Source organism: Lipomyces oligophaga (assembly GCF_038497815.1).
Source record: "Lipomyces oligophaga strain CBS 7107 unplaced genomic scaffold V1516scaffold_2, whole genome shotgun sequence".
Lineage (NCBI taxonomy): Eukaryota > Fungi > Ascomycota > Lipomycetes > Lipomycetales > Lipomycetaceae > Lipomyces > [Lipomyces] oligophaga.
This window is the reverse complement of record NW_027117786.1, coordinates 884,674-905,009: the sequence shown is the minus strand read 5'-3', so window position 1 is coordinate 905,009 and position 20,336 is coordinate 884,674. Positions and strand designations below refer to the sequence as shown.

Sequence of the window (20,336 nt, the reverse complement as noted above, 5' to 3'; positions counted from 1 at the left end):
ATTCTAAAGACAAAATTCAAATTCAAATCCAAATCCAAATCCAAGTTCGGGTAGACAAAAGATAAGAGATATCTCAATCTCGAAAATTAAATCTACCTGTCTACGTAAAGTCCAGTCATTGCCCGGAACTTTGAGCGGCGCCGTCGTCCTTGTGGCGGTCTGTCTCCGATACTAGCAAACGTACATCCATTCGAAAGCATCTCGATATCAAGATGCTCAAGCGGAGGCTTGTTCCGCTGCTCGTATTATATCCTTTGCTCTAGTGTCTACCATATTCTCCTCAATCTATCGCTGATCGCGTGTCCCTTCGTCAGCCCCAGCCTGTTCATCTTCTTCACCCATTTAAGCTTTTTTTTGTCTCGAACACGTCCTCGTTATCCCTCCCACGAGTAGATCGGCTATCCCGCAGTCACGTGATCACATGACCTGGTCAGCGGAACGGAGCGAGCCCGAGCGAGTAGCTGTCCTGTTTTTCCGAGCTGTTTGAGGCGTTATAACCGAATTCTGGGTTTCCGAAGGAGCGGAAATACCGTCCGCTATTGGACTTTTCCGGGTGCGACTTTTTCTTTGTGGGTGGGAAAGAGTAGAGAGTAGTGAGTATTTGAGAGGGCGAGGAAAGGTCTGTTCGGCTGAATAGAAAGAATCTTTTTCCGGCCAAGCACTTTATGAGTCGAATATTTGCTTATAATTGCCCGTTGGTCCAGAAATTTGACCAATATTGTATGCCTGAGATCAAAGAGCTATGGAGCTAAAGGACATAGAGAACGGAGATATGGTCGAATCATCAAGTTCGTCGATGATGCCAGTGACCGCGTCGTCGACGACCTCGCTAGATGAGCACACTCACGACGAGAAGCGAGGAGTTCCCATTTCTCCGCAAAAGAGCCCTTTGTTTCCCCAGCTACCGAATGACATTCCAGATATTGGTGACGATCCAGAGAATGGTTTAGTTGACGTGGACAAAGAAGAGGAAGAGTCCGATAAGTTTATAGTTGACTTCGAGGGCCCTGACGACCCATTATGTCCGTTGAATTGGTCGTTTAAGAAGCGCGCTTTCACGACGTTCATGTTTGCATGCTGCACGTTTGGCCCGCAGTTCAATTCGTCAATCTACGGTCCGTCGACATCCGACATTGCGGAAATATATCACGTTTCCCATGAGGTGGCAACCTTGGGTTCGTCGTTGTACTTGCTTGGAATTGGGTTCGGTCCTATGCTATTTGCTCCTGTATCAGAGGGTCTAGGGCGCAAGATTGGCTGTGTCGTGCCATTTTTCTTTTCGGGCTTCTTTTCGATTGGCTGCGGGGCGGCCAACAATCTCCAGACAGTGATTATTATGCGGTTTTTCGAGGGACTACTGGGCGGGGCTCCGGTGTCCAATTCGGGTGGTGTTCTTGGAGACATCTGGAGACCTGAGGTCCGAGGAACAGCTTTGGTTTGTTATGCATTCGTAGTTGCCGCCGCGACTACCTTAGCACCTGTTGTGGGAGCTGCCTTGGATGTTTCTGTCTCGAATGGTTGGCGCTGGGGTCAGTACATTTGTGCCATTTATACCTTTGTTGTGTCGATCGCAATCAGCATATTTGTCGATGAGACGTACCATCCTGTGGTTTTGTCTAAAAAGGCAAAAAAACTACGGCTAGAGACTCGTAACTGGGCATATCATTCACATCATGACGAATGGGACTTCTCGCTTAAGGCCATAGTCACAAAACATCTTCTGCGACCGTTCCAGCTATTGCTGACTCCAATTGTTACTTGCATGTGTTTCTACGGTGCGTATGCGTTTGGATTGCTATATTTTGGCGTCATCGCAGTTCCATTTGAATTCTTCAAAATTAGAGGCTGGACTTTGCTTCCGGCATATTTGCCTTCGTTTGGCGTATTTACAGGAATCTACATTGGCGGAGTAATTAATATCATTGGAGGCGCGCATTATAAGAAGAAAATGAAGGCCGCAGGCGGGAAGCCTGTTCCTGAAGAGCGATTGTTCATCATGCGAGTGGCGGTCTTCTTCATTCCGATCGGGCTATTTATTCTGGGCTGGACTTCAGATCCTAAATATCCCTTCATGGCTCCCATTGTTGGGCTTGCACTGATGTCGTGTGGGTTTTTCTGTGTCTTCCAGGGCTGTCTGAATTATTTGGTTGATACGTTCACCGTGTATGCAGCGTCTGCGATAGCTGCGGCGACGTTCACGAGATCATGTATGGCTGCTGGATTTCCATTATTTGCAACGATCATGTTTGATAATCTAGGGGTAGATTGGGGCTGTTCGCTGATTGGTTTTATTGCATTATTAGGTATTCCGATTCCATATGTGCTCTACAGATATGGGCCAACCATTCGTCAGCGGAACCCGTATGCGATCAAGGCTACGGCAGTTGTTGCCCTGAATGCGAAATAGCGCAATATAATTGTTATTTTTGTTGGTGTTATAAATGGGTAATAATCGTTCCATATTTATCTTCGTATTGGATAGTATTGTAATTGTTGTAGTTTTCTGCTCCCGTGAGGATATCGCATGTCGACCAGCCACATGTCAGCCACGAGCAAATCTTCATGACCAGTCTGGTTTCCAGGTACAGTTCCTGTGACCATGAAGAAAATGCATTAATGCCAATCCAGTAAAATTGGATTTGCTTTACTTTCTACTATTTGTATTGTGTCTGCAACTTGCAAATTCTAGTGTAAATCTACTGATGCTAAAATCATGGCAGATCTTTTCGTCAGGGGAAGCTAAACTGTCGTGGCTGCCCTCGCTGTGAGGCTTTATCCAGGGCGCATAAAATACCGGCATTTGTATCATGTCTGTTCGCGTTAGCTGGTCTCTTCTGAAAGCAAAATTAGGCCTACAAGTCCGGTTAACAAATATTACATTTGTTTGTCTACATATTCGACATCAGCAGGCATTTATCCGATCGATTTTTTTCTTAGCCCTGAGTCATCACTCGCAAGCGATTCCGGCGGGATTATAGAAACTAGTCTTGCGGCGGTGGCGATTTTCGGTGACTCTTCTATTCACCGAGAATTTTGTACCGCAGGAGTGCGGCTCTGTGTCGGAAAATAGCGGAACGATGAGCCCGACTTCCGCCGGAACTACCATTTTAGGAAATATGACTATCCTCGGGGTCCACGTATTGGGACTTTTAAGGTTTTGGCGCAAAGCTTTTTGACGCGATGAACTAGCCACCCAGCCGACATAGGATATCTGCATTCTACTTTTTGTATATATATACACGGACAGGAAGCTGCCGCGTACTTCACTGATTTTTAGAGGTCCCTGTTGTTATAGATAAGTTGCACTCTGTATGACTGAGAGTGAAACAGCCAGAACAAAAGAATGTCAAATAATACATCGCGGGCCTCTTCCCTAGACGGCAGAGACCATGGTCGCAGCAGCCTACAGTTCGAGCTGGCCAATTTCCATGATCCGCGTGATCTCGAAAAATTGCACACTGCAATTGCGTTTGGTTCGCCACTGTATTCGTCGAAGACGACGCCAGCGTCGTCGGTTCCTATATCGCGTGCAATTTCGGTGTCGTCGTTGACTGCACTCAACCAAGTTCCGTTGTCGCGAGCTCACACGCATCTAGGCACAAATTACTCATGGGTGCCATATATGTTCGCGCCGAGCAACGGCGGTTCAGCTTCGCAAGAAACTCTAGAAGATGCTCATGACTGCGATGAGGAGATTGCTGATTTTGCACCCGCCCCGACACATATATCCCGAGTGGAGACTGAGAAGTTTATCGTCACCTTTGATGGGCCTAAGGATCCGTACTCGCCTTTGAACTGGCCAGTCCAGAAGAAAATCTACACCACAGCGGTCTACGCGCTTTGTACGTTTGGCCCACAAATGTCATCATCCATCTACGGATCGTCAGCTGCGGCAATCGCAGAGCAGTTCCAAGTGTCCGAGCTGGTCTCGCTACTTGGAGTGACGTTGTTCCTAGTGGGTGTTGGGCTAGGTCCGATGTTTTTTGCTCCTGTTTCCGAGCTTTACGGTCGCAAGCTGGGCGTCATCCTGCCTCTGCTTGTGTCTGGATTATTTGCTCTCGGTTGTGGTTTTGCAAACTCCTTCTCGACCATTCTTGCATGTCGGTTTTTCCAGGGATTTTTTGGCGGCGCGCCAGTGGCAAACACGGGAGGCGTCTTGGGCGATATCTGGAAACCGCGTTCGCGAGCATTTGCTTTGGTGGGATATTCGTTTGTTGTAACCGGCGGACCGGCAGCGTCGCCACTGATCGGTGCTGCTTTTGGTACTTTGGGACAGAACATAGGCTGGCGCTGGTCGCAGTGGTTTTCCGCAATCTACCTGATATCGGTCTTCTTGCTCGCGCAAATCACTGTTTCAGAAACCTATCACCCTTTACTGTTGACGTACAAGGCACGTCGGCTACGTGAAGAAACGGGAAACGATATGCTTCATTCGCGGCTTGAAGAAGTCGAAGTGACTTTATCAAAGCTCCTGACAAAACATTTCATGCGTCCGTTTGCGATGCTAACCACGCCAATCATCTTTTTAATGTCGTTGTATGCGGCATTTGTGTTCGGTGTTTTGTATTTAGGAGTTGTTGCGGTGCCAATTGCCTTTTTGCAAGTTCGGCACTGGTCAGCGGTTGTATCGACATTACCTACACTTGGTATTATATTAGGAATTGCAACCGGTGGAGTCATGAATATTCTTGGAGCACTTCATTACGGTCGAGTGCTTCGGGCGTCGAACGGAACCCCTATTCCAGAAGAGAGATTACAGGCTATGAAGCTCGGATCTTTGCTGATGCCAGCTGGTCTGGTGTTATTTGGCTGGACTTCTGGACCGAATTGTTTCTGGATTTTCCCTGTCATCGGCCTCATTTTACTAGCAGCTGGGTTCACGACAATTTTTCAGGGAGCCCTAAACTATTTGCTGGATGCGTTCCCTAAGTACGCTGCATCTGTTGTTGCTGCGACCACATTTCTACGATCGATCACAGCTGCTGGATTCCCGATTCTAGGACATGTATTGTTCGACGGTCTTGGAGTCGACTGGGGTGCGAGTGTCATTGCGCTGGCTGCCTTAATCATGGTACCAATTCCGTTTGTGTTTTTCTATTTCGGTAAAGGTATTCGCCGACGGGCGGAAAATGCAAAGTGCCTTGTTTGATTGTCTTGTTTAATTGTCTTCTCGTGGATTATTGCATTTACATTTTTGGAGGGTTGCATGATAGATAATATGATCATTATTAATATTGTTAAAAAGCTGCAAGGATACCCTTGTTTAAGATCTATATAATGTAGAGATATTGGTTGATCATCTCTTTCAATGTCAGCCATTATAGAAATAACCATGAAACTAATATGGATACATTCAAACAAAGAATCCATATATACCGAGATTACGAGGATCCACGACGAGTTGATGTTCCTATGTTTTCTCTAGTGATCCCTGCATCATTATCCGAGACCGGACTTTCGATCAGCGACGCTCAGGCGGTAATTCAACAAGTCAATGACTTGTCGGATTCAATATTTAACAGTGTCAAAATTACAAATATTCTTTTGGTTATTCTTAGTTTGCTGTCATGTTGGATCTTGGAGCCCCTAGTCATGCGACGGACGCGATCATTGGCAGATCAGATGGACCAATTTATCGACACTGTAAACGAACGCGAAGAATTCAAGTCAAGACGGGTAGAGATCATTTCGCCTAGAAAAACAGCCTGGCTATCTCTGGATTTCGAAATCCCCATTTCAAACCCAGTTATGGTCTATGACTCGACATTGGAATTGTAATAGCATCAGCGGAGTTAAATGTATAATATAACTATCCTGCTCAATATGAATGACCATAAACTAACACCTATGCAACTTCGAAAACGACTTCATCGGATTTATTACCCGTAGTGTTACCCCCCTGCTTATGAACTCGCTCCGCCAGTTTCTTCACTCGTTGGAGAACCAAAGTATCGGATAGGCGGCCCTTTCGTTTCGACAGAACAGCATGATTTGCAACGAAGTCAAGCAACTTCTCCGCAGCCAATGATCCTTGTGCTAAGTCTCTCCCCGACACAAAGTCCAGAGCATCCAAACAGGTGATTACTACGACAATGTCTTTGAGTTCACCCTGCCGCTTGAACAGACCGGCGACACTTGCCGCCGCCTTTCGAGAAGTTGGACTCATTTGACTTTCGAGTGCATCACAAAAATCGATCGCAAGTCTGACAGTTGGTGGAATATATTTTACGGGCACAGTCGAGCAAAAAATCGACGCCAGATCGATCAACCGCCGGTTGCCGGTCGTAATGCCTGTGATCCACATCTGGACAACTGCGTTCACACGCTGGACCGCAATGGCACTGTCGATGTTGGACTCCGAAAGAGCAAGTTCGAGAGCCCATTTATTAACTGCATTCCCAAGCAACTCAAACTGATAATTCATATTCGCCACCAAATACCACAAACTTCTTGCTGCATCATTCGACAGTTGGCCAGACTCGAGTGCGTGAATCCATGTATGTTCAAAAGTATACGCCAGACTAGCATCCCATTCAGGAAGCCTTGTCTTGGTCGTTTTATCCGCTCTCCACTTCTGTTCTTGGGCCACCGCAAGCCGTATGTTGATTTCTTTATCAAATGCTGAGAGAATGTTCGCCGACCAGCCAGATAGGTTCCCACTGTTAAGCACAATTCTACGAATCTGAAGAATGGTATCCATGTCTTTCAAATTTCGCGCCCATAAAATTTTCAGCGCTGTAGTTTTGTCAAGTTCGCCTCGGATAAAATACCGCTCGAACACTTTAAGATAATCTCGATCCGTCAAACAGCTTCTGACTTGTTGTCTCGCAGAGATCCACTTGCGTTGCGGTAGGCCGGCCTCAAGAACTGCTTGCCGTGCTTTATTCTCTCTCTCTTCGCTACCATAACTAATAATCTCATCCAGTACCGACATCACAGCTCGATAGTGCTGATGTACGGGAGATTTCCGTTCTGCAATTTCCTGCATTTTCGCCTCAGTAGCAGCAGTAATCGCATCCGAAGACGGAGATGTGTGCGATAGATATTTATTGAAACTTTCTACAAGTTCACCGAAAATTCGTCGCTCATCTCCTGATTCTATTATTTTCTCTTCTAGCGATTTCCTCGGCTCGGGATGAGTATCTGAAGTGTGGTGACCAGGTACATCTCTGCGTCGATTCCAAAATTGTCGATGGATAATCTGGTGTCGCCCAAATATCGACTTGAAAATAAGATTCCGAAGTCGAGTTGATTCTGCATTTTGGAAATATCGCTGCATTATTGACCTCTAATATTTACTGCGCGTAAAACTTGGTAACTACTTCATGTAATAGCTGACATCGATGTCCCGCTACGTAATGCTCTCTGATCATGTTCACCCAGCATATCCTTCCTACCCAATCAAACCTAAATGAATGTCATCCTGCCATATTCTACATAGAATACGAATAAATAAAATAAATAAAATAAATTACTATAATAGTAAAAATATATATATATATTCCCCTTCTCATCTCCCAGTTTAGCCCATGCAAAGCACTGCTCAAAAAAATCCATCTCCGAAGAATAAAATAAAAGTAACAAATTAGAATAATAATGAAAATTATAATTAAAAATCAATGGAGAATTCAATTTAAGCAGTAGCCTCAAGAGCAATTTTCTCCTCATAGACAGGCTTAGCAGTTCCAGTCAATCCAAGCTGCGCATCAGTCCACATCGGTTCCACAGGAGCAGCACCTTTGACACCAACGCCAGCGAGACCGCCAACCGCCTCCCAGTCGGATACACGCTTGATACCAAGCTCATTCCAAACTGTCTCAACTGCAGAAACTAACTTGTCGGACAGTTCAACGTTATGACCGGGAGTAGGGGTAATACGTAGACGCTCTTCGCCTACCGGAACAGTAGGATAATTGATGGCTTGAACATAGATGTCGAAACGTTCCAATAGAATATCAGAAGCAATCTTAGCAGTCTCAGCATCTCCAACAAGAAGAGGAACAATATGAGATGGATTCGGAATTACAGGGATTCCAAGCTCCCCTAATCGTGATTTAACATATCGAGTATTGACCTGCTGACCAACACGATCCGAAGAAGTCTTCTGCTGGTATTCAATAGCAGTGCGAGCACCGGCCATAACTGCTGGAGGAAGCGAGGTTGTAAAAATAAAACCTGGAGCTAGAGAACGGATCATATCGACAAAACGAGAAGAACCAGCAATATATCCACCAACAGTACCAAAAGCCTTTCCTAGCGTACCAGTGATAATATCAACACGGTCCTGAACAGTGCCCTTAGGAAGTCCATTGGCGTGTGCATCGAAATCAAGATGCTCAGCAACACCAGCACCATTAGGACCATACATACCAACAGCATGAACTTCATCCAAGAATGTAATGGCTCCGTACTTTTCGGCTAGATCGCAAATTTTTTCAATCGGAGCGACAGAGCCGCACATGGAATAAACAGATTCAAAAGCAATAATTTTAGGGACATCAATGGGTAAGGATTGCAGCTTGCTCTCAAGATCAGCCATATCGTTATGCTTGAACACGATCTTGCGAGTACCAGAATGACGGATACCTTGGATCATGGAAGCGTGATTAAGCTGATCAGAAAGGATGACACAGTTGGGGAGTTTGGAACCAAGAGTAGAAAGAGTAGCATCGTTAGCAACGTAGCAGGAAGAGAAAACAAGTGCTGCCTCCTTCGAATGAAGTTTAGCAAGACTCTCTTCAAGCTCAATAGCATGTTTGTTGTGACCAGCAATGTTACGGGTACCACCAGCACCAGCACCATACTTGTTCAAGGTGTTGTGCATAGTTTCCAAAACCTGCTGATTTTTGGACATGCCCAAATAATCATTAGAACACCAAACGGTGACACGATCTTCCTCAGTATGAGTATGCGCCTTGGGAAACTCACGAGCAAGACGGTTGATGTTATTGAAGTAGCGATAAGACTTATCCTTATGCTTCTTGTTAAGCTCTTCAGAATAAAATTGCTCGTAATCAAAGGCCTTGCCAGAATGCTCGACAACGGGCTTCTTAGCAACCTCTCCTGCGTTGATTGCAGCCATTCCATGCTTGCAGATACCTAAAAATGTAAATTTAGTAAATTGAATACACAATTGGTTGAAGCAGTACAGCATTATCACAATCGAATAGTCTTACCTTTAGAAGTGTCAAACACACCGACTTTTGCGTGAACGGCGTCCAGAGACTGTTCTCTAGCGGGGGCTGCAGTAGAATGTTCAAACGCAGTAGGCTTCGAGCCTGTTGAATACTGTCGGCGAGAAGCCATGGCAGGACCCATAACTGGGCACTCGGAAGCAGCCAGCTGAAGCTGCGAAGCCGAACCGGAGGAGGCGGTTGCAAGCGAGCGCAAAGTCGACGGCGACGTCTTATGAAGGAACGGGCAGATCGCGCGAGACTGGCGAACAAGGAACTCCATTGTCTATCGAGGAAAACACAGACGAACTGAGACGATAACTGATACGAATTAAAAAATCAGACTCGACTTATATTCGATTGTCTGTATGTGAAAAGCTCTAGAAATTGTGCGGAAGGTGGACGACCAGACCGGTTTTATTGTTTGCTCGGTCGACGGTCGCCATTCGGGCACGGCCACATATCCCGTGCCGATGTGGCCGTACAGTGGCTGGAACACTACTTCTGGCCAATGAGTCGTATTGTACAATAAGCAGAATGTGGCTTGGTAGTGGCTGGAGAGAAAATCGCATCAGAGCTGATTGGCTAAGATGCGTGGCGGTGTGTCGCGGTCTGGACCGATCTAGCAGGCTTATCTTTGGCGAGGCGCTGCTGTGGCGATGCGTAGATTCCGCACTGGATTTCCTAATTAAGAAGGAGGCCTCCGATGGATCAGGCGAGTTTTACTTTGTTATGACAGTAGAAATATTGAAATCTCGCTGGTCTAGATTAGAACGTAGAATTATAAGATTATCAGAAAGTTCAATGATTTGTCCAGTTGGCAGCTGAAATCCGTAATCTGCTACAATAAATACTTCCTAGGACCTGCTCGCAATTGAAATCTAGGTCAGCCGGAAAGTAATATCGGAATCAATACTCGATGGATGCAAGCCTGCAACAGGACTGATAAACTCTTCGAGCAATAAGGAATAGCTAAAAGGCGCTGCAATTCGTTCTACTGTCAAGTCTCGATGCTTTTTTTTACATCGCTTCAATCGACTTAAGTTTACTGGTCCACTGCTCCTGCTAGCAATCTGCTGTACTCAATATCTCTGACCGCTTTACTAATCCCAGCTGATCCGAGCTGAGGAATCAAGTCGATTGATCCCGACTTTCACCCGAATGTCCGACCGGTCGTTCGTTTCTCGTATTTGAGAGATATTCGTTTGTCAATAGTAATACTTCATCTGTGGCGTAATCCTTCCATGATAGTAAGTCTACCGATTAGTCCCTTTAGTTCTTGTCGGTCGCTATCGTAAGTTTTTCTTGGTTATCTATTGTTGCCTTGACCATGTCCTGTTCATAACCTGTTCTTCTTGTAATATTCAAGCTTATCTCCTTGCCACTGCTTCTTCGGAATTACCGTTAAACTTGGTACCGTACAAATATCAGACGTAGTCTATAATCCCGTTATCCGTTCATCTAAATTCATCCACATTCCTCGGTCTCGACCCCTGTCTAATCTGCCAACCTATTGGGATGCCAATGGTTCGTAATTATGTCCACGTAGAAGTTGAACTCAAGTGGGATTTAGCTGCTCTCAGCAAGCATAATTACCTTCTAGAATATAGTATGCTTTTGCCGTACTGCATACGACGGTTTCAAGAATTGAAGATTTCTCAGTTTAATGATATTGCAATTTAGCAACTAAAGACTTAATTATGTTATGAATTTGACAACTTAGGAGTTCAATATTATAGTGTACTTGATAATTAAAACAAAGATTCAGCTTATTAGACAGATCACACAAATACTTGGCCGATGATCTCTCGCTGTAGAGTCTGAAGTCGTCGTCCAGTACATGTTCCTGTCTCATTTATCAAATACCTTAATCCTGTTCAAAGTTATTATTGTTGTTACTATTATCACAATAGAGTTGATAATTATTTTGCAATATATACCTAAATGCTCAGCTTCAAAAGCATAATAATCTTTGATCTACAATCTAACAATGGTCTACTACTTTCTCGTCACCTCACTCCAACATGCTAGGCGTTCCCGAACTAACTGAAACTCAGTGCGTTATACTCACGTTACAAAACTAGTTGTCAAATATCTCATTCATTAGGTCCGTCCCATTGAACGAATCAGCAATCAAATAGTAAACACTCAAAAATGACCAAAAACAGGCTGAGGTGTGTAAGGCTCCTCCAAATACCTGCACTCCTCTTCTGTCAACGATTTCCCATTAATGGTAACTGCCTCTTCGAGTCTCTTAATACTAGCGATTCCAACCAAAGGTGAAACAGTTTTTCCAGTAAGCCAGACCAGAGCCGTGACAGCCATACTCCAACCGCGTTTGGTTGCAACCTGTTCCAATCTCTTTAAAATCTCTTGACCGCTTACAGATAGCTCTCGCTGTGTGAAAACGCCGACGCCGGTAGTCTGACGCATACTATCAGAAGTATCCGCCTTCAAAGGCCGTGCGAGAATACCTTGATGAAGCGGACTCCAAGGTGTAATACCAACTCCAGTAGCATTGCAGTACGGGATCATCTCTCGTTCCTCTTCGCGGTAGACCAGATTGTAAATATCTTGCATTGAGATGAACTTAACCCAGCCATGCATCTCTGCAACATGCTGTAGCTGAATAAACTCATGCAACCACATACTACTAGCCCCAATATACCGTGCCTTCCCACTCTTGACAATATCATTCAAAGCTTCCATTATCTCCTCTGGCTCTATGGACTTATCATATCGATGAATGATTAACAAATCGATGTAATCTGTGCCCAAGCGTTTCAAGCATGCATCAACCTGCTTAAAAATCGCACCCCTCGAGAGTCCAAATTGGTTAACAAACTTGGCATCCTGGCCCAAATCCCACAAAAACGACTCGCCAGGTTTATTTTCTTTGGGCACGGGATAAAACACCTTCGTCATGATGGTCAGCTCTTCCCGAGGGATGTTATACTCCTTCAAGGCAGCGCCAACAAGTTCTTCAGATTTCCCGCCGGAGTATGCGTTTGCGGTATCCCACTGATGCGAGCGTTAATAGTCAAGTTGTCAAACCAGCTCTAAATCCCATACCGTAGTAACACCAAGATCATACGCTCGTTTCAAAATAGGGAGTGCCTGTTCTTTATCCAAACACCAAGGCTCCCATTCAGAAGCTGCAAAAGTCAGTATCATTGATTTCCGCATCTGAATGGACTAGAGCCGATGAGAACTTACATCCCATAGACATCATGCCCAAGATTGGCACGGAAATCCGAAGACCACTCTTGCCGAGTCTAAAACTCGTTAGAATGGTAATATCAAGAATTGACTAATAATTTCTTACTTTCTGTATTCAACCTTTGAACTCATCTGATGATATTTTTGGTGAACTTATGAAGTACTGGTACGCAATTGTTTGAAGTAGAATAGTTTGGTTGATCAATAAGGGAAGTAAGTAGAGCCGAGCCCGAGGTATCCAGAAGGGTTATCGCCGCACAGATCAACATTCGAGGTAACCTCCAATGACTGATCATTCCTGGGATTACAAGCCAAGAATAGATAGGTATAGATCATTGTTATAGATTGGATTGTGATCAAAATTTTAGATAGAGTGAACATTTGATGAGAGGAAATTGTGTTTTGGCACGGATATTACTACTAATATGAATTAAAACAGTTGGTTGAGAACACCCATGATCTGATTCACATTAAGCAATTCTGAAACTTTCAATCTGATACGGAAGATTGGCATATGCATCATATGAATAAACAAAAAATAGTGTTATCTTTACTTTTCCTGTCTAGATCTTCCGGAGATAACAAAATCAAAGTTATTGATTCCATGTGTCTCCTTAAGGACGATTGACTTTATCAGTGGTCCCTTGTAATACTAGTTGCAAAGCCAATCAGCCGAATAATTATAGATTATTAAACTCCTTATGTTGAAGCTGAAATATTGAATACCACACTTCCATCGAATTATAATCATTTTGAAGAACCATTTTGATCCAAATCTCCGTTCTTGCTTAGTCTGAGCCGCCCGACAGCCGATTTATCATCAGCTTGATTGATTCATTACTTATAGCAGTTCATCCGCAATCAAGCACCAATTCATATATTATTAAAATTGATTTAACTAAAATGACCGTTCAATATCGCAAGTAAGTTCGACTGAAGGAAGACCCAGCAGATCTCTAACGTGATAGACTCGGCAACTCTGGCCTCCGCGTCTCAGTTCCCATCTTGGGGTGCATGTCTTTCGGATGTATGTTCACAGCATATTTTGAATGAGAGTTTATTCTAACAAAGTCTAGCACCTGAATGGGCACCTTGGGTCCTCGGGCGAGATGACGCTCTTCCGGTTTTTAAGAGAGCCTACGATCTTGGAATCACGACGGTATGAGCTCGATTAGCTAATTGCCGAATTATAGTTACTAATTGCAACAGTGGGATACTGCCAACATGTACTCGAACGGAGAATCCGAGCGGATTATTGCAGCTGCAATCAAGGAATATAAGATTCCGCGCGACGAGATAATCATTATGACGAAGTGCTACAATCCGGTCAACAAAAAGGGGACTGCGCGAGTGGAAGGCAATGTCTTCCATAATCGACAATATCTGAATCAAGTAGGACTTTCGCGAGCTGCGATCTTCAATCAGGTCAATGATTCGCTTGAACGTCTGCAGACGGATTACATCGATGTTTTGCAAATCCATCGCACTGACAAAAGCGTGGAACCCGAGGAAATCATGGAAGCTCTCAACGATCTCGTCCGCTCAGGAAAAGTACGTTATATAGGCGCCAGTAGTATGTGGGCATATGAATTTGCGCAATTGCAACATATTGCGGAAAAACGTGGTTGGGCAAAATTTATCTCTATGCAGAATTGCTATAACTTGATTTACCGCGAAGAAGAACGCGAAATGAATCCGTTCTGCAACCTCACCGGTGTGGGACTCATTCCTTGGAGTCCGCTTGCTCGAGGACACTTGGCACGTCCTCTTGATGCCACATCTGTTCGCAAAGGGTTCATTACGAATAATCCAATTAACGAACAGGCTACTGAGCCAGCGGTCCAGGAAATTATTCGACGAGTCGAGAAACTTGCCAATGAAAAGGGCTGGAAAATGGCTGACGTCGCTCTCGCCTGGGTCTCTGAAAAAGTCTCTAGTCCTATCGTTGGCGTTAACAGTGTTGCACGTCTTGAAGAGATTGTAGCTACTAATGGTAAAACCTTGACTGCCGAAGAGATTAAGTTCCTCGAAGAGCCGTATGTCCCTCGTCGAGTTGTAGGTCATGTTTGAGTGTGACACACTACTTCGCGTTCTACTCCTTTTATTTAGTTCATGGTGATTTGATGTAATTATCTTTTGTCTTCGGAATTGCAAACATCTTGTAATGCTAATAGACTGATTGGTTACTTCGGGACTAAATTATTTATGGATATTATCCAGCGAATTTCCGTTACATCAAGTAATCTCTTTATCAAAATAAGTCATTTTATTACGCACTATCTCATAGTAGAAATGAATCAAATTTTGCTCTCACTAATCAGATTCTCTGAAATGATTTATCGCCCATGGTTAAATGTCTCGATGACGTGAAACTACGGCTTTCACATGCGGTTCCAGCATTAGCCTAGCCGATATCAGCTGGAACTAATCGCGAATCTAATGATGTCAGGTCACTACGGCGATTTGTTCCGAACCATGCCCATAGGTGCAATAACATGTGTTTATGTGATCTGTGCCATCCGCATGAAATTCTACACTTTTGATGTGATATATTTGGTTTCTCGTGTGCCGTATTGTTTGTCTTGTTAGTAATAGTGAAGATGGATTTAGAGCCGCTTGGGGCATTAGCCTGTCAATAGAGTTTGATTGTTCCCAAAGGTTTGCCGTGTAGCCCACCAGAGGACCATATCATGCCGCTCTGGAGAATCCTCACAAGAAATGCCACGAGATTGCAGAAAATTTTCTGATTTGCTCTTTTACAACAGCAATATTTGTGCGTGGGCGGAGTGCATGGTAATATGTGATTTGGATTATCCTGTTCAGCTTTGCAGGATAGGTGCAGCTGAGATCACGCCTTAGTTTGCTAGGCTGGTTGAGTCCTCGAGGAAGCACACGCAGCTTGATCGTGGACCATCTCATTGACCAGGACTGAGCTGATGATCCAGCAGTCAGAGTATCCGGTTTATCCGGGTTAATGACGTCGGATAGGGACGAAGGGCCAGAAAGTCAGCTGCTCTCGTCTAATTTAATTGAGGGGAGAATTTTCTCTATTTTGCAGTTCTAGCTTCCGCTTCCCTTTTCCAACAATTCACTTCGATTTGTGTTAGTTTATATATATATATATATTACATCTACTGAGAAGTTGATTCAGTCAGCAAATCGATCTGGTTATTATTTTAATCAGCGATAATGCTTTGGAAATATATATTGTTGTTATCGCTTCTGGGTGCTGTAGTGAGGACCGCAGATTCCGACGCAGACTTAGACTCAGATGATGATCAGAATACTCAAGCAGTGGCGTTTCCAAAATGGCTGGCCGATCTCACGAAAATGAATGATTGGCCAGGCGATTATCCTCCGTTTATTAGTGGGTCAGTGGATTTGAATGGGATTCCTTCTGAACCGATATACAGTAAGTTAATGGTTAACTTGTGATGTGTGTGATTTGAAGAAAACTAATTCTGTTTCAAATAGCTAAAGACCAACCTTGTCGAGGAAAGTGCGCGTTCGACTGTAATGGATGCCTAGGTCCTTCGGATGTGATTGTTTGCTCAAGTAAGAAGTCCTGAAGATCATTATATAGATAATACTAATAGAAAGCTATGATACAAACGTTTGATGATGGCCCGTTCACGTCAACATCCCGACTTTTGCAGTATTTTTTTCGCCAAAGACAGCGAGTCAGTTTTTTTCTAATTGGGAAAAATGTTCGCGATTTGCCAAATATTTTTCGCCGACAGCGCAGACTTGGCCATTTCATTGGTTCGCACACATGGAGTCATCCTTACCTACCTTCGTTAACCAACGAAGAGATCGCCGCACAACTAATTTGGACCACATGGGTCATGAATGCTACCGCAGGGTATATACCGACATATTTCCGTCCTCCATATGGTGGTATGGATGACCGTGTCAGAGCGATAGCTGGTCGCGTGGGATTGCGCCCTGTTGTATGGAACCTTGACACTAATGACTGGAGAATGGTCGAGGAAGATCGTACCGCAGAACAGGTTTTGAGTGATGTACAGTATTGGGAAGACCATAATTTTACTGGAATCATACTCGAACATGACCGTGCGGATTCTACAGTCGATGTGGCGATCAATATCCAGAGAATCATTGGAAGGAAGTCCCAGGTCGTTGCGACCTGTTAATTTCCCCGGACCAGCGCTGAGTTTAGGCGATGGAGTTTTAATGGAGTTGTGTTTTGCCTTTTGTTAATTTTTTCTTATGGTGTTTTGGAGTGGACGGCGAAATAATGATTATGTAACTATTTGATTTGGCTAGTAATTTGTAATAATACTCAGAATATTATAAATAATAAGTCTCAAAGGTAAAGGTAAGGTCGTCTTCTAAGGGTTCAAGGCACTGACTGGGTCTTTCCATATTACATACTGGACGCGTCCCCAGAAATTCAATTTAGCCGGGAAAGAACAAACATAACCGTACATTTATACAGGGAGAACGGGGAATATTTTTAATATTGCTATTAGTATACTCCAGTTTTGGATTTATTCACTTCTACGTGATCATTCACATTCAAATACCAACATTCTTAAGCATCTGAGGTAACCATGTCACGAGCAAGACGAATCGCTAAAGAAATGCAAAGCGTGAAAGACGATCCGGGGTCTGGCGTGTGGATAGAACTTCCTAGTGACTCAGATCTGTCGCATTTGAAGGGCTACTTTAAAGGTCCACCCGGAACACCTTATGAAGGTGGAACCTATCAAGTTGATATTGAGATTCCAGTAAGTATTACTGTTAGTTTTTTCATCAATCAGGAGATCTAAATCAAAACTATAGACAGAATGTAAGTTTGAGAACAATTCTGGTCAAGTACAAGAGTGGTCAAGAGATGTTGTTACTAAACCTGCCAGATCCTTTTAAGCCGCCGAAAATGAAGTTTGATACCAAAGTGTATCATCCAAATATCTCTTCCCAGACTGGAGCAATTTGTCTTGACATGTATGTAGTAATTGATTGTACTAAAGACTGCTCAATTGGCTAATTGAATCCAATACTTACGTCTGATTAGATTGAAAGATACCTGGTCGCCGGTGATCACATTAAAAGTATCACTAATTTCGTTACAATCGCTGCTTGCATCGCCAGAGCCGAACAGTCCTCAGGATGCTGAAGTGGCTAAGTATTTCTTATCTGACCGCGCAGGCTTCAATCGAACAGCCAGGTATTTTAAAAATGGATTCACCTGTAGATAAGTGCTAATGCTTTCTAGGCAATGGGCAAAAATCTACGCAGGTGCTGAGGGAACAGCTTCAGAAGGTAAGATCTAATATATTGCTGCCGAAATCGGTCGTCCAACAATTTTTCAAATCAATACTAAACTAGGCCGCTTCAGAGGTATCTACAACGACAACAAAAAGCGCACGACCAGTAGATCTAATCGCTCAATATGGTCTTGATCGCGAATCGGTAGGTATGGTGGAAAATCTTGGATTTCCAAGAGAGAAAATCATTCAAGTCATGAACCAAACTGGGATTCGAACGATTCGAGGCGACAATGCGTCGGATGCTACCGATCGGCTAATGGAAGAACTTTTGAAGTGACAACACGTATATATTGAAGTTTCAATAGTCTTCTAGTGTAGTTAATATTATGCATATTATATCTGTAAGGTAGAAAGAATGGAAGACGGACTGGAAGGTTCCTAGTCAAAACAGTGCGAGAGTTATGCAGCTTGTTGACAGGGTTAGTGGTTGGAAGGTTGATTTTGGTGTGGATTACACAGCGTCAGAAACATCTTGCTGCTGAGTAAAATCAACGAGATATTATTGAACCGATCTTTTTAGATATTAATCGTGATATTAGATCAAAATGGTGAGTACAGTTGTATTCTGCCTTTTAGATTGGTGTTAATGTTATATAGGGTCAAGGTCAATCGGGATTGCCACCCAACATGCCGGATGGCGACAAGAACAAGAAGGATAAGGTGAGTTTTATGTTGATCGTGTGGATTATTGGTGCTAATCAGATCAGAAAGCAGAGAGTAAGTTATCAAGGGAGTCAACTGATGGATCAGGATAATAACAGGTCAGAACCTAAGTATGAACCTCCGCCAACGACTCGGATCGGGAAGAAGAAACGCAAAGGACCAGATAGTTCGACTAAGCTCCCGTCTGTGTATCCATCTACGCGATGCAAACTGAAACTTCTGAAAATGGAGCGGATCAAAGATCATCTTCTGATTGAGGAGGAATTCGTGCAGAACCAAGAGCGGTTGAAGCCAACAGATGAAAAGACAGCTGAAGAGCGTAGTCGAGTCGACGAAATGCGTGGTACGCCGATGGGCGTAGGCACGATGGAAGAAATTGTTGATGATGATCATGCGATCGTGTCTTCGACTACAGGTCCAGAGTTCTATGTGTCGATTATGAGTTTTGTAGATAAGGATCTGCTAGAGCCTGGGTGTTCGGTGTTGCTTCATAACAAAGGCGTTAATGTTGTCGGCGTACTGCAGGACGATACAGATCCGATGGTTTCTGTGATGAAACTGGATAAGGCACCTACGGAGAGTTATGCTGATATAGGTGGACTAGAGTCACAGATTCAGGAAATCAAAGAAGCGGTCGAGCTGCCTTTGACACATCCTGAACTGTACGAGGAAATGGGTATCAAACCACCAAAAGGCGTGATTCTTTATGGAGCGCCGGGAACAGGCAAGACATTACTTGCGAAAGCAGTTGCGAATCAGACGAGCGCTACATTTTTGCGTATTGTTGGGTCTGAGCTGATCCAGAAATATCTCGGAGATGGACCCCGTCTGTGTCGACAAATATTCCAGGTTGCAGCAGAGCATGCGCCGTCGATTGTGTTCATCGATGAGATTGACGCTATTGGTACCAAGCGATATGAGAGTACGTCAGGTGGTGAGCGAGAAATCCAGCGAACTATGTTGGAACTGCTGAACCAGCTGGATGGATTCGACGACCGCGGTGATGTGAAGGTGATTATGGCAACCAACAAGATCGAGTCGTTGGATCCGGCTTTGATCCGTCCAGGGCGAATTGATCGAAAGATTTTGTTTGAAAATCCAGATCAAAACACGAAGCGCAAGATTTTCCAGATTCACACGGGCAAGATGTCGCTTGGAGAAGACGTCGATCTCGAGGAGTTTGTTGGAGCCAAAGATGATCTGAGCGGTGCTGATATCAAGGCTATCTGTACTGAGGCCGGATTGCTTGCGTTGCGGGAGCGGCGCATGAAGGTAACCGCCCAGGACTTTCGTAGTGCACGAGACCGAGTTATGAAGAACAAGATCGAGGAGAACCTTGAGGGGTTGTACTTGTGATTTAATATATCATTTTAACATTGAATGCAGATTCGTAGTCTGGCCTATAGGAGCCTATAGGAGCATGTTAAAGAATTTACTCTGTTCAGAATGATTATAGTGTCGGCTGATTTCATAACAGGCATCCGATCGATCTTCAACTTGGCAAATTAATGAGAGGGTCGCGGGGATAAAAGGGAGAATGTAATTACAAGCTTGCAAGGGATGAGAGAGCTAAACAAGTGGAACTGCCGTAGGAGTGAGTACGATAGGTTCAATATGGTTCGAATATTGTCTGAGATATTGTCGGTTGGATTTAGATATGGCCCATTTGAGTATGTATCTGGCTAGCCGTAAGTAGTGGAGGTTATAGAAGGACCTCCCGAACGGGGTTTCAAGACCAAAAGCTCAACTTTCGATACGACTCAAAAAAAATATTCATTTCTGGATTCTGGGTAGGAATTAAATTGCGAATTAAGCAGTAAAAAATCGCAACTGTAAGTTTCATCTGGACGGCAGAGTGGAGAAGGAAGCCGATAGGCGAACAGGAAAGGCGTATAGGTGGTTACTCGCTTTACGACTGCGAGGCCAGAAAGCAGAAAACAGATACGAAAACATAAATACACATAGATACACAACTATGAATGGTCAA

General features: G+C 44.1%; 9 protein-coding genes across 9 annotated transcripts; 6 read left to right on the top strand and 3 right to left on the bottom strand.

The window, feature by feature from the left end:
- Positions 1-742: 742 nt before the first annotated feature.
- On the top strand, positions 743-2,462 carry V1516DRAFT_706343 (major facilitator superfamily domain-containing protein; the record flags this gene model as incomplete). Its single annotated transcript, XM_066924160.1, has 2 exons — positions 743-944; positions 966-2,462. The coding sequence occupies 2 exons, from the start codon at positions 743-745 to the stop codon at positions 2,405-2,407; spliced, it is 1,644 nt and encodes a 547-aa protein (XP_066778937.1). The 3' UTR covers positions 2,408-2,462.
- Positions 2,463-3,343: 881 nt separating this feature from the next.
- Positions 3,344-5,149, top strand: V1516DRAFT_694758 (major facilitator superfamily domain-containing protein; the record flags this gene model as incomplete). Its single annotated transcript, XM_066923962.1, has 2 exons — positions 3,344-3,437; positions 3,735-5,149. 2 exons carry the CDS (start codon positions 3,344-3,346, stop codon positions 5,147-5,149), a joined length of 1,509 nt encoding a protein of 502 aa, XP_066778936.1.
- Positions 5,150-5,246: 97 nt separating this feature from the next.
- V1516DRAFT_181465 (Golgin subfamily A member 7/ERF4) lies at positions 5,247-6,099 on the top strand. Its single transcript, XM_066918700.1, has one exon. The coding sequence runs from the start codon at positions 5,344-5,346 to the stop codon at positions 5,776-5,778; it is 435 nt and encodes a 144-aa protein (XP_066778935.1). The 5' UTR covers positions 5,247-5,343; the 3' UTR covers positions 5,779-6,099.
- V1516DRAFT_181620 (uncharacterized protein) lies at positions 5,812-7,438 on the bottom strand. Its single transcript, XM_066918702.1, has one exon. It carries the CDS (start codon positions 7,277-7,279, stop codon positions 5,846-5,848), a length of 1,434 nt encoding a protein of 477 aa, XP_066778934.1. The 5' UTR covers positions 7,280-7,438; the 3' UTR covers positions 5,812-5,845.
- On the bottom strand, positions 7,345-9,620 carry V1516DRAFT_670927 (pyridoxal phosphate-dependent transferase). The gene is made up of 2 exons (XM_066921468.1): positions 9,177-9,620; positions 7,345-9,099 (listed from the first exon to the last, which is right to left on the bottom strand). The coding sequence occupies exons 1-2, from the start codon at positions 9,454-9,456 to the stop codon at positions 7,634-7,636; spliced, it is 1,746 nt and encodes a 581-aa protein (XP_066778933.1). The 5' UTR covers positions 9,457-9,620; the 3' UTR covers positions 7,345-7,633.
- A 1,701-nt stretch (positions 9,621-11,321) lies between these two features.
- Positions 11,322-12,524, bottom strand: V1516DRAFT_694756 (NADP-dependent oxidoreductase domain-containing protein; the record flags this gene model as incomplete). Its single annotated transcript, XM_066923961.1, has 4 exons — positions 11,322-12,194; positions 12,246-12,328; positions 12,390-12,448; positions 12,499-12,524. The coding sequence occupies 4 exons, from the start codon at positions 12,522-12,524 to the stop codon at positions 11,322-11,324; spliced, it is 1,041 nt and encodes a 346-aa protein (XP_066778932.1).
- Positions 12,525-13,295: 771 nt separating this feature from the next.
- V1516DRAFT_684095 (NADP-dependent oxidoreductase domain-containing protein) lies at positions 13,296-14,462 on the top strand (the record flags this gene model as incomplete). Its single annotated transcript, XM_066923544.1, has 4 exons — positions 13,296-13,315; positions 13,361-13,419; positions 13,469-13,551; positions 13,602-14,462. The coding sequence occupies 4 exons, from the start codon at positions 13,296-13,298 to the stop codon at positions 14,460-14,462; spliced, it is 1,023 nt and encodes a 340-aa protein (XP_066778931.1).
- A 405-nt stretch (positions 14,463-14,867) lies between these two features.
- On the top strand, positions 14,868-16,546 carry V1516DRAFT_694754 (uncharacterized protein; the record flags this gene model as incomplete). Its single annotated transcript, XM_066923960.1, has 5 exons — positions 14,868-14,948; positions 15,457-15,559; positions 15,628-15,804; positions 15,867-15,947; positions 15,993-16,546. The coding sequence occupies 5 exons, from the start codon at positions 14,868-14,870 to the stop codon at positions 16,544-16,546; spliced, it is 996 nt and encodes a 331-aa protein (XP_066778930.1).
- Positions 16,547-16,954: 408 nt separating this feature from the next.
- V1516DRAFT_633975 (P-loop containing nucleoside triphosphate hydrolase protein) lies at positions 16,955-19,737 on the top strand. Its single transcript, XM_066919986.1, has 8 exons — positions 16,955-17,147; positions 17,273-17,360; positions 17,431-17,583; positions 17,632-17,678; positions 17,755-17,876; positions 18,094-18,120; positions 18,284-18,346; positions 18,437-19,737. Exons 1-8 carry the CDS (start codon positions 16,967-16,969, stop codon positions 19,703-19,705), a joined length of 1,950 nt encoding a protein of 649 aa, XP_066778929.1. The 5' UTR covers positions 16,955-16,966; the 3' UTR covers positions 19,706-19,737.
- The last annotated feature ends 599 nt before the right edge of the window (positions 19,738-20,336 follow it).

Bases quoted from the DNA above. Each gene is read 5' to 3' on its own strand.
- V1516DRAFT_181465 (XM_066918700.1), top strand. From the start codon at position 5,344: ATGGATACATTCAAACAAAGAATCCATATATACCGAGATTACGAGGAT.
- V1516DRAFT_181620 (XM_066918702.1), bottom strand. From the start codon at position 7,279: ATGCAGCGATATTTCCAAAATGCAGAATCAACTCGACTTCGGAATCTT.
- V1516DRAFT_670927 (XM_066921468.1), bottom strand. From the start codon at position 9,456: ATGGAGTTCCTTGTTCGCCAGTCTCGCGCGATCTGCCCGTTCCTTCAT. The intron at 9,100-9,176 runs GTAAGACTATTC...TTACATTTTTAG, and splicing joins TGTGTTTGACACTTCTAAAG to GTATCTGCAAGCATGGAATG.
- V1516DRAFT_633975 (XM_066919986.1), top strand. From the start codon at position 16,967: ATGTCACGAGCAAGACGAATCGCTAAAGAAATGCAAAGCGTGAAAGAC. The intron at 17,148-17,272 runs GTATTACTGTTA...TAAACCTGCCAG, and splicing joins TGATATTGAGATTCCAGTAA to ATCCTTTTAAGCCGCCGAAA. The intron at 17,877-18,093 runs GTCATGAACCAA...AGAGTTATGCAG, and splicing joins CAAGAGAGAAAATCATTCAA to CTTGTTGACAGGGTTAGTGG.